The sequence below is a fragment of the Gossypium hirsutum genome, chromosome A08 (genome assembly GCF_007990345.1).
Source record: "Gossypium hirsutum isolate 1008001.06 chromosome A08, Gossypium_hirsutum_v2.1, whole genome shotgun sequence".
Classification (NCBI taxonomy): Eukaryota; Viridiplantae; Streptophyta; class Magnoliopsida; order Malvales; family Malvaceae; genus Gossypium; species Gossypium hirsutum.
Window position 1 is genome coordinate 114726073 of NC_053431.1, and position 12613 is coordinate 114738685.

The 12613-nt window shown below is 33.5% G+C and overlaps 1 protein-coding gene across 1 annotated transcript; it reads left to right on the forward strand.

The window, feature by feature from the left end:
* Positions 1–11070: 11070 nt before the first annotated feature.
* LOC107934071 (ethylene-responsive transcription factor ERF039) lies at positions 11071–12150 on the forward strand. The gene has a single exon (XM_016866418.2). The coding sequence runs from the start codon at positions 11232–11234 to the stop codon at positions 11910–11912; it is 681 nt and encodes a 226-aa protein (XP_016721907.1). The 5' UTR covers positions 11071–11231; the 3' UTR covers positions 11913–12150.
* The last annotated feature ends 463 nt before the right edge of the window (positions 12151–12613 follow it).

The following is a 12613-nucleotide window of genomic DNA, read 5'->3' on the forward strand; positions in this document are numbered from 1 at the left end:
AGAAGATGTTAATGAGGATGAATATGAGCCACAATCAAGAAGGAAGCCAAGCAAGATTTTGCGATATTTTCCGCTAATTCTAAGGCTTCAAAGGCTATTCATGTCGTCAAAGACAGCCGAGTTTATGACGTGGCATCATGATCAACGAACGGATGATGGATTACTGAGGCATCATGCAGATTCTTTAGCATGGAAATCATTTAACAATAAGTTTCCAAGCTTTGCAAGTGATCCTCGGAGTGTGAGGCTCGGCCTAGAATCGGACGGATTTAATCCTTTTAAGATCATGAGCACCTCATACAGTACTTGGCCTGTGGTGCTTGTACCTTATAATTATGGGCGGGCGTTGAGACGTATGATGTTGTTAGAAAGGATAACTTTTACTTACGTGCTGCTTTGATGTGGACAATTAATGATTTTCTCGCATATGCGAATTTATCTGGTTGGAGTACCAGAGGACGTTATGCTTGTCCTTGTTGTGCTGCACAAACGTGTTCACAGTGGTTGTATAATGGGAAGAAGTTCTGCTATATGGGGCATCGACGGTGGTTAGATGTAGATCATAGATTTAGATTTTAGAGGGCTTTATTTGACAGTACTGAAGAGTTCAGAAAAGCTCCTGAGTAGACCGTTGGATCTGAAATATTGTTCATATTAAAAGATATTGATTTCAGTTACGGAAAGCTCAATCAACCATCCAACAGGCAAACAAATAGACGACCGAGGGATGAATCTGATGATGAATCTGATTTGGAGGATGACCCTAATGAGGCGGACTTGTGGAAGAAAAGAAGTGTTTTTTTTGAGTTGCCTTATTGGGAGCATCACATATTACGTCACAATCTTGATGTGATGCATATTGAGAAGAATGTCTGCGAGAACATCATCATGACAATTTTGAACGTCAATGGTAAATCCAAAGATAATCTTCAGAGTCGTCTTGATTTAGTTGACATGGGAATTCGACGTGATCTTCATCCCCAAGTACTTCCGAATGGAAGATATCGGTTGTCTGCTCCAATTTTTTCAATGTCAAAGGAAGAGAAAGAAATGTTCTGCACAGTGTTGAAGGATATAAAGGTCCCAGATGCATATGCATCAAATATATCTCAATGTGTAAGTCTTAAAGATCGAAGACTGTATTCATTAAAATCACATGACTATCACATCTTGATGCAAGATCTACTTCCAGTTGCTTTACGGTGTTGTATGTCAAAGAAGGTAACGTCCTGTATAATTGAACTGTCGAATATAATGAAAGCAATTTGTGGCAAAGTTCTGAACGTTGAAGAACTTGAAAAAATACAAAATCGAGCCGCTTTGACATTATGCAATTTGGAGAAGATCTTTCCACCTTCCTTCTTCACTATTATGGTGCACCTGGTAATTCATCTCCCTCGTGAAGCAATAATTGGTGGACCAGTGTTCTATTGTTGGATGTATCCCATAGAAAGGTGCTAATTTATTTCAAGCTCTTTCATTCATTCAACTCTATACATATAGTTACAACCTTTGATAATGTAGTATATCGTGTTTAGGTTCTTGAGCAAATTGAAGTCTTATTGCCGTAATAAGCGTTATCCGGAAGGATCAATTGCTGAAGGATACTTGGCAGAGGAATGTATGACATTCTGTTCTAGATATTTAGAAGATGTTGAAACAAGATTGAATAGACCAAGTAGAAATGTTGGGCTCAATGATCCTAACTTGGCCGAAACTTATTTATTTCAAAGTTATGGAGAACCAATCGGCAAAGTTGAAGTTGCGGAATTAGATGACCGATCTTGGATACAAGCACATAGATATGTTCTTTTCCACCACGATGCAATTCAACCATTATGCAAGTAAGTTCTAGAATATGATACATATGATAAATATTCATCTTCTTGATTTATTTATTTTCTAACCAACTAAACCTGTTTTCAACATAGTGAGTACAAACAAATATTGAGATCTCGTTCACGCTCACGAAGATTACCACATCGAGAGATTAATAAGTTATTCACTGAATCTTTTCATAAATGGTTAAGCCAAACGGTATACAACGTGTTCTTTTATTATTACTCAAATCATATTCCGATTCAAAGCATAAAGTTTTCTCGTAACATTTATAATTATTACTCAAATCATATTTTGATTCAATAGGTTTGGAGTGGGAAGGCCGTTAGTGACGAAGTTAAATGGCTTTCCCAGGGTCCGAATCGATTAGTGAAAAGATACAGTGACTTCATCATCAATGGATTCAGATTTCATACCAAATATCGGGAGAGATTGAGGCGAACCCAAAATTGCGGACTAGTTGTTAATTCTTCTATTACGAGTTATGCTAGTGCTAGGGACAGTAATCCTGTCAGGGAAATGTGGATTTTTACGGACTTCTTACGGACATTATTGAATTGGATTACTATGGAAAATGGAAAGTTGTCTTATTTCTAGGTGATTGGGCTGATGTGAATACTGCTCATGGTATTAAAAACGATCAATTCGGGTTTACAATGGTGAATTTCTCTCGATTGATTCACACCGGAGAACAATTAATAGACGAGCCGTACGTATTTTCTTCTCAAGTGAAACAAGTTTTTTACTCGAAAGATCCAATTGATGAGGGTTGGTACGTTGCACTCCGAAACAGCCCTAGAGACTTGTTTGACATGGGCAATGAAAGTAGAGATGATATCATTGAAAGGTCAGAAACTTTGCCATTTCCACAACAAAACTTAAATGAAAATATCCCTAGTACTAGTACGCATTTTCAATGGGTTCGTCGGGATGTGGATGAAGATATTTACGAATTATAATGTAGTAAGAATTTACAATTTTTTACTTATATGTAATGTTATTATTTTAATCTTGCTCATGTTATATAATTTAACTATTTTATGTGTACTGTTGTTGTTCTAATTTGTTATTAAAATTTACACCGTTTTATGTTTATTGCAGGAAAAATGCGTACAAGAAAGTTACGACATTTAAATATTGTTCAGAATAATCCAAATTCAGAAGAAGGCAATAGTGAACAATAAACAGTTGTTGGATCTTCAAGTGTGCCGGAGACAGTTCATGATACTGCAGAAGTTCAGGGTAATGTTTAGTTTGTTTTACATGCGTGTTCGCTTTTATTATTAATTTATTTTTTATTTTTAATATAATAATATGTCATTTTTTAGTTGAGAGTTCCGGGACACGTAGAGGTCGAGGTCGTACGCTACTTACAGATTTGTACGACTTAGCTCCTACCGAGCGTGTCAAAGTTCGTAGAAATAATCATGGTCAGCCTGTCGGAACTGAAGCTCAAGTTTTAGCTGGCTATTTGGGCATTCTTGCACGAAATTCAAATATGTTGCCCATCAACTACGAATCATGGCATCACATGCCTGACAGCAGCAAAAATCAAGCTCTCGACAATATTAAGGTAAGAAAACGTGAAATTAATCTATAATGCTTTGGTTTAAGTTTAATTTTTATTCACTTTTTAACCTTGTGTTTTTTTAGGAGAGATTTATTTTAGAGGTCTCTGATGACTATATCAAGAAGACCTTGGGCAAAAAATGGAGAGATAATAAAAGTACTTTAAAAAACAATATTTTAAGAAAGACATAAGTCTCGAGGAAAAATTGTGCAATGTCCCGCCGGGAATGCTGAGGTACCAGTGGGAAGATACAGTTAGATTTTGGAATTCAAAAAAAGGAGAGGTATTACGTACTTTCAAACTCTTCTAAATTGTTTGGTTTCTAGTATTTACTATATACATAATAATAATTACTCAATGTAGGACCGTGAGCGTGTTGGAACAAGTAGTAGACAGAAACAAAAATTCACACACACGGCAGGGTCGAGAAGTTTTGCTCGCGTAGCTGAGGCCGAGGTATTATAAATTTATTAATTTTATCAATTTACGATGAGTCTCTACTACTAAATAATATTTTATTACTATATTGTAGGAAGTCTCGTCTGGTCAAAAAGTTGGACGCCTTCAGCTTTTTGACATTACGCATAGGAAGAAAGATGGATCCCTAATGACATCCGAAGCCGGAGAAATTATGGTATATTAACTTAATAAAATTTGATTTGTTCTAAATTATGTTGCGTTCTTTTTTAAATAATGTTATGTTATTTTCTATTTTTTTCATTATATATTTCGTTTCTAACTCTTTCATTTATTTTTTAGGAGAGACTAAAGGAAAAGAAGGCGGAGTACGAAGCGACTGCTTCGACTGATAGTTCTGTTAATCATGAGGACATTGATAACAGAATTATTAATGAAGTTTTGGGTCCTGAGAGGTATGGTCGGGTTCGATTTCAAGGATCTGGTGTTACCCCGACCCAATATTTTGGATCTAGCTCCCAGCAATACATGCCTTCCGGAAGTCAAGCTCAAGCTGAAGTTCAGAGGTTAAGAGATCAACTAGCTCAGATGCAAGCGAGCACAGTTGAGCAAATTGCAGAGGTTCAAAGAAAATATGAAGAACTCCAGCAACAACTTCTAGCCGATGCAGCAGAGAGGGAGGCAGCGGTAGCAGCGAGGGAGGCAGCGGCAGTAGCGAGAGAGGCGGAGCAGAGTAGAAAGTATGATGAGCTGCAGCTACAGCTTCAACAAATGATGAAGATGTTTCAGCAATCGCAGCAGCCGCCTTCTTAGATATTTATTTGATTGTTCTGACGATATTTTTTTAACATTTTTACATTGAATATTATTGTAACAATATACTTAGTTATACTTTATTTATTAATGTAAATCATATATCTTTCATTGAATTTAAAGTATTATTTAGGTTTAATGTTATTGGTTGGATTTGTATGTCATATTTGTTGTTATTGGTTGAATTTCTAATGCAGGAGGGTTCGATATTGGTTAAAGCGCAACGATTTCAATCTGTAAATTTAGCGGTGTTTGTGGGGAAAGCGCCACTAAAGGACTCTACTTTTGGCGGCATTTGTGGAGAAAGCGCCGCTAAAAGGTCTGTACTTTTGGCGGCGTTTTTGGTGTAAGCGCCGCTATAGGTCTGTAAATTTAGCGGCTTTTTTGGGCAAAAGCTCCGCTAAAGGTCTGTACTTTTAGCGGCGCTTTGCAAACAAACGCCGCTAAAGGTCTGCACTTTTAGCAGTGCTTTTCCCGGAAACTCCGCTAAAGGTCTACACCTTTAGTGGCGTTTGTGGGTAAAACGCCGCTAAAGGTATGTGCTTTTAGCGGCGTTTGTTTGCTAAGCGCCGCTAAAGGTTTATACTATTAGCGGCGTTTATGGTAAAGCGCCGCTAAAGGTATCTACTTTTAGCGGCTTTTTTTCACATAAACGCCACAAAAATTTGCGGCACCGCTAAAAGCCAAAATAAAGCCGCTAAAAATCTGTTTTGCTGTAGTGCATCCAAACCCTGTGAGTGTGCAAAACACAATGATACGATAAAATGTTTAATGATACTTCAATGCATGCAAAGCATGACTTAACCAACCAAGCCCTGAGAATGCACAAAATGCTACGATACTTCTGGGCGTATCAAGCAACCCGCATAATACTATATGATCTCGTGTACTCTATAGCGTGCCAATAATACTCAACTAGCTTCCCGATAACATATACAAGGTTTATTAACTAATATAAATAAACCTTTTTAACCATTTTCTTTAACAACATATATTCATATAAACATGTTTCACAAAAAAAACCCATAAATATTTTATTCATGTTAAATCATTAATAATCAGCATATCATAAATCAACCATTAACAAGTGGCAGCCTTAAGGACATTAAAGTTTGAATTCACAAATTGAAGCAAAAGATGAAGAGAATGGATTGTATGAAATTGTGATTCCACGTCATCCCTATCCTTTTCCAATAGGAGAGTGACAAAAAAGATTTTTCCTTCTGATTTTTAACTTTTTCCTTGAAAAAATTCAAATCCAATTAAAAATGCTAAAAATGATAGTGAGTTTGAAGTTTATTTTTGGTAAGTTTTTACAGATTAAACATTCAACACAAAATTGCTTGGTAATAACTTGAGCTACAAAATTCCATTTTGTGCCCATAATATACCATTTCGAAGGGAATCAAAAGATCTAGTTAAAGTAATTTCATGACTCAAGCCCCAAAAATGTCATGAAGGTGTACAAAAATGGCATGGAAGTTTGAAACGAAAATCTACCAAAATTCTACTTTGTTTACTTAAGGATACTTTTGTAGTTTCTCCATTACGTGATTTTTTTTCTATAAATAGATATTATTAGGTTAATACTTGGGGGCCATGTTAGATATAGTGGCTCTTAGTATTATTTTATTCTTTTGTTTTATTTATTTTATGCATTGATAAACTCTTTTCTAGTAAAAGGAACTTCAAAGTATATTAAATTTTTTTATAATTTTTTATAATATTGTGTTTATGATTTTTTTTAAATAATTTTTGTAAGTTTATATCTCATGTAATATTTTATTTTTTAATATTGAATAGTTTTTATCATTTTAATGGTCTTTTATGTTTTTAATTATTTTTTATGATAAAAATATAAGATTAAACCAAAAGTTGTCACGTGTTGTCATCTGATTAGCCCATCATTTAATTTTAATGATCAACATAGTCAAAGATAGAAACCGTTAATGAAGGAGCTTAATTGATTTTTTTTAGTTAACGACAATGGCTTCATTGGGTGGGAATTTAGTGTAGGGGCTCAACTAATTTTTTTAAGGGCTTTTTGAACCTATAAGTCTAAAAATGGAGATTGTTAGGATTAATAAGTTTGAATTACATTAAAAAAATGAAGCTTTAAAAAAATGATTATTTGAAGAGTCAATATCGAATCATATTCAAATTACAATGGCATTAGAGAGAGATGGAATGTCATGCTTCAAAATATAGAAGGATTAATTGAAATAATTAATTAAGAAATTATTTAGGCTTGATGATTAAGTAATTAGTACACTTCATAGAGGTGCAAACTAGGATAAAAACCACAATAGACCATATAATATTTGAAGTAAAAGCAAAACAAAAAATAGGTAATAACCTAATGGTTAAACATTCATTCTTCCCTTTGCATACTCAAGTTCAAGTTAATCGAACCTCAAAATTGTTCCTTTTATTTTTCTCTTAAAATTTTCTTTTAAATTTCGACCCAAAACTTTGGGAAAATTTCTCTTGCCGCCCTAAGGTTCCCAAACTGTAGATATTTAATCCAACTTTCTCTAATTGAACTAGGATTTTGTTTTCTTTTCAAATCCAAATAGGATTTTCTTTTTTTTCTCTATGTCTTCTCTCTTCTTTCCTCTCTTTTACATCAAAATTTACATACTCTACTGTTGAATATTTTGTTGTTCCAAATTAAAATATCATTCATCCGATCGTTTTTCCATCGATTTTAAAGTTATCGTCAATAGAATCTCGATCTTTGTCAAGAATCAGTAAGTACAATTCAATCCCAATAATTAAACCTAAATTCTCGTAGTATTTACATCTGATGCCAATATTTTGTTCAAATTAATGAATCTTTTACAAATCTTGTTGAAATTCCTAGTAATCTTGATAAATCTTGAAAAAAAACGTTAACTCGTGTATAAATATCATTTGAAGGACCCATTTTAGGTGCATCGGATTAGATTGCAACGTGAGGGACGACGTTCGGGCTTCCGGTGAAAGGTGCGTGTTCCTTTATAAATGAATTGGGGCAAATCATGTCTAGGAATAGGACCACACGATCTGCCACATGGTTGTGTAGGCCACACGTGTGGATAACACGGCCCCTCACATGATCATATGCCTCTAAAACCCTAGGCTAGTTCGAATCTCACACGGCTAAGACCCTTCCACACGGTCTAGCCACACAACCGTGTAACCCCTCCACACAATCTATAGCATTCCACACGACCGTGTGCCCTTATTTTTTAGATTTTAAAATTTTATCTAAAAATTTATAATTTGTTCAATTTAGTCCCTGAATGGTTCCCGAATTATTTTTAGTATTTTATTTTATTCAATTAAGTCCCTAATAGCATGAAAGAATCCATGATCTGATTGACTGAATTAATATAATGTTTATATATTTGCATGAATTGTGAATAATACATGTGTCTATTGTGTGTGTAGTAGTGAGTGTACGTATAGCATGCTTTATGTTACCGTTAAATCAAATGCATAAAAAGCATTATTTTTGCTACTGAGTTGATCTGTCACAAGCATATTAATTGCTACTGAATCGAATTGTTATAAGCATATTGTTTGCTATCGTATTATTCCGTTAAAAGCATAATAAATGTTGTTGTATTGATTTGTTTTGAGCATGTCATATTGCATTACATGGGGTGAGATGATGAGAATGGATGAAGATTGACAGTTTATTTGCAAAAAATTTTGTGTATCCATAGCCAGAGGCAGATTCCATCTGTGGGTTATTTGTTGTGTAATCCACAATTAGAGGCAAATTTCATTTGCAAAGACTTTTGTTATGAACTCACAACCAGAGGTAGATTCCATTTATGGGATTTTGCTCTATGTCCACAGCCATTGGTAGTTTATCCGAGAACCAGTAATGGCTAAGCCACAACCCGATGTGTTGGTGGTTAGAGTTTAGGGGTCCTCCCATTGTGGTGTGTAACAGTGGGGTAGGATCTTTTCTGTTAAAACTAAAACTATATGACATTCACAAAAACATGTGCATGCAAAATTGGAATTTCTGATATGGCATATATGTATATGAACATTGTTGAATGATCTAAAACATCAATACCCTGATATTGCCTAAGTAAATTATTTATGTGTGACATATTTCTATATGCGTAATCATTTGCACGGATTTTCTTGTGATTCATCTCACATTGAGCATCATAGCACATTTCCCCTTTAATTTTCATCCTTACAAATAACTTACAAGGCTAGGATGCAGACACGTCTCAGCTCGTATTTAGTTAACAATATATCTTAGATTTATTATTTAATCTTTTAACTATTCAGACTGTACTGTTTCTGTTTTATTTTGAATTGTGGCATGGAACTTAGAATTTGAGTTTTATTTTACAGCTTGCATGACATTTAATTTGATTTTAGGACTTCGAATTATGAATATTAAGTAATTATGCATGAACTTCGATTTTTATTAAAAACATTAGCTATTATCACTTTTCCGCTGCTAAATTATAATTAAGAATTTTCAATAGTAAATAAATTGGTAACTAACTAAGTTTTCTTCCAAAGATAAATAAGCGTTTTAAAATGACTATTTTTAAAAAAACTTTGATAGCTTATTAGGCCATTTCGATGGCTAATGTAATCTTCTGAATTCGGATTTAACGTTTGAATATATTTTGTATTTACTTTCTTATATAATTTTATTTTTATATAATTTTAATAATTTTATGTATTAATTCAATGTTTTCCTTGTTTATTTGATCTTTTCTAGTTTGATATTGATTGTACGTTTGATTTAAATTATTTCAAAGAACTAAAATTCAACTATTGATATTTAATGATGTTGTCACAAAGTCCAAAAAAAAAATTCACAATAAAAAACTTACAAATGGTGTAAAAAAAAATCTTATGATAAGTTCATTAATGTTGATAATAAATATAAATTGTCATTGACTTTTTATACCACTTTAAAAAAGCAACTTCTCCGATTCACAATTTTTCTTTTTTATGATTTTGTTTATATAAACAGAAATGTATAATTTATTATTAACTACAATATATTATTATATTTTACTTGGTTTTATTTTTTTACTTTGTATAATTTACATTTTTTTTATTTTTATTAGCATTATATTTTGAATTATCAAAATAATTAATATATATTTTAGTAACATTTATTAGTTTTTATTCTAAATAATGTTGTTTTACATTAATTATATTTTGTATATTGGAAATAGTACAAATATTTTAATTATGATGTGGATTTTTTTAATATTATTAAAAATTATTTATAAAGTATCAGTGTTTTAATACTATATCTAAAAATTTCTTTTTTATTATATTGGAATTATTAAATAAACTAATATATTTTCATTAAATTAAAATAATTAAAAATATATTATATAAATACTAATTAAAAAAATTAAACATTAAAAATTTAGATGAGAAAAAAAGAACTCTCCAACCACAGTCGTATTGTAATATAAATCCTCGATAGAATCATTGTTACGTAAACAAACAATTGTGATGCAATTGTCGAAGAAATCTCACCTAGTTAAAAGTAAAGGAGCATTGTAAGATCAACATCAGATGAAGGATAACCCCTAAGATGTAGTCCACAAGAAAATTTAGTCCCATGATCGATTCACGGCACACGGACTCCCCTCTCTTTTAGGCTCCGGTGTAGAAACGTTTTTATTTTCCCTTCAATTGTTTAGCTGCTTCGAGACAAACGAGATTGGACCATTTTATTGTTGTTTTGTTTGTGTCAGTGAAAATGCCCTACGAAGTTAATTTCATATATATATAGTATGTTCCCAGAATTCCGGAAGTTGTTTTTATAATAATTGAAAATGATTGTACCACTTCAATTTTTAAATTTTGTGTTTCATGTATAAAAATAGTGAAACCCATGTTATGAATTTTCAACATTCTCTCTTGTTACCTTTTGAAAAATGGCTTCAACCATTGCATCTACTATATTTAATTTAGCATAATCTCCTCTCCTCCAATGTTCAAATTTAAAATATCTGAGCCTCTTATAATATAATGCCATTGCACATTGTTTAATCTACTTATTTTGATATTGACGATTCCTTTTCAATAATCTAAAAGAAATAAATAAGTTTATTTTTTGAAATTTTACAAATTTTTATAATTTTAAAAAATTTAATTAATTATTGATGTGGCATACAAGTGGATTGTTTGGGGTTAAGCTTTCTATCCAATTTAAGTTGTTTAGATAATTGATATAAATTTAAAGACTAAAAGAGATAATAAATTAATGGAGGGCTTTTTTTTTTTTGTAAAATTGGATTAAAAGATTGAAAATTAAATGTATAACTGAGAAAAGGAAATGTGAAATTGAAAAAGTTTTGATGATGGAGGAAATAAGAGTGATTAATGAGACATGAAGGAGCAGGCAATTGCAAAGAAGGAAGAAGGATAGATAAAGGTTAGCCGTGCATTATGCTGAGAATAATTTTATGGTAACAAAATAACCAAAACCGTACATCTTTTTTTTCTTTTGCCTTTGGCCCCATTGCCTTGAAAATACTTTTTTAACTTCATAATGTGTCAAGCAATTATAAGAAGCTAGCTACCTCGACTTCTCCTCCAAGCAATGCTCCTCTTATATTTTAACCTCCAAAAACAGCAATCCACCATGGAAGTGCCGCTTGATGTAGAGTCCAAGACCCCTTTCCCTTCATCTTCATCGTCACCCCCACCGGGATTTAAGTCCCGGAAACTGAAAATTGGTAGTGAAAGCAAGGGAAAGGACGGGAAACATCCAACATACAGGGGAGTGAGAATGCGTCAATGGGGTAAATGGGTGTCTGAGATTCGCGAACCCAGGAAGAAGTCAAGGATTTGGCTAGGCACATTTCCTACGGCTGAAATGGCAGCCAGAGCACACGATGTAGCAGCTCTTACGATTAAAGGCAACTCTGCTTATCTCAATTTCCCTGAGTTAGCCCACCAGCTTCCTCTTCCGGTTAGTGCATCCCCCAAGGATATCCAAGCTGCTGCGGCTAAAGCTGCCACCCTAACCTACACCAAAAGCCATGATGTTGAAGATGATCCAATGCTTCCTCGGTCTCCAACAACGACAGCAACATCTCAAGAAGAGTCACATTTAATCATTGATGATGAAGCATTCATTGACCTTCCAGATCTCTTGCTGGACATGAATCTTCAAATTGATAAATTTTGGAGCTCAGTATCATGGAAGCTAGATGATGCTGTTGAAACTGGGTTTGGAGGTGAGGAGCCCCGTGCTAGCAACTTCATTTTTCTTCAATAAAAACTATGTAAATTTCCAGGTTCGAATTTAAAATTCTTGCTTACCCAAAATTCCAAACCTGGATTTCACTGTGATCACCCTCTTGTCTGGTTTCATTGTTCATATCAAATATTGGACATTGTAAATATGGAGTCCATAGGTACATATAAGGTCGGAGTTCTTACACAATTGTACTTTCCCTTTATTGTTTAGTCGACCACCATGATTGAGAGGAGAAATCTCCTCGGCTTTGATGCCATATGAGGACATACATCCACCTTACTAGATTTAGTATCAATTATGACACGGCATCACAGAATCCCATCATTTGCTGATGAATCCTTTTTCTTCATAAAATAATTTATCCGGAGGTAACACCTGTTTTGCAAATTTATTGTTTCATTTCAAACAAGTGTGCCTGCATTTTGATTGTCCTGCAGTCAACATTAGCTTTAGTCCCCACCACTTTAATATTAGAGTTAAGGGTTCCTTTTATTTCTTTTATTTGATTGGCAGATATAAACAACAACGACCCATTAATTAAATTAGCTGTTCCACCATGGTTAAGTGGCACCTTGGCTTTATCTTCACCATCTTTTTCCTAGACTCATAGTCATAGGTCACTTCTTCATCAATATCTGCCCCTATACCCTTACTTCTTGTCTATAACTAAGAAATGTCCAAGTAAAATCACCTTCTTTTCCCAACCTTATCCATGCATT

Coding starts and splice junctions, on each gene's coding strand:
- LOC107934071 (XM_016866418.2), top strand. CDS start 11,232: ATGCTCCTCTTATATTTTAACCTCCAAAAACAGCAATCCACCATGGAA.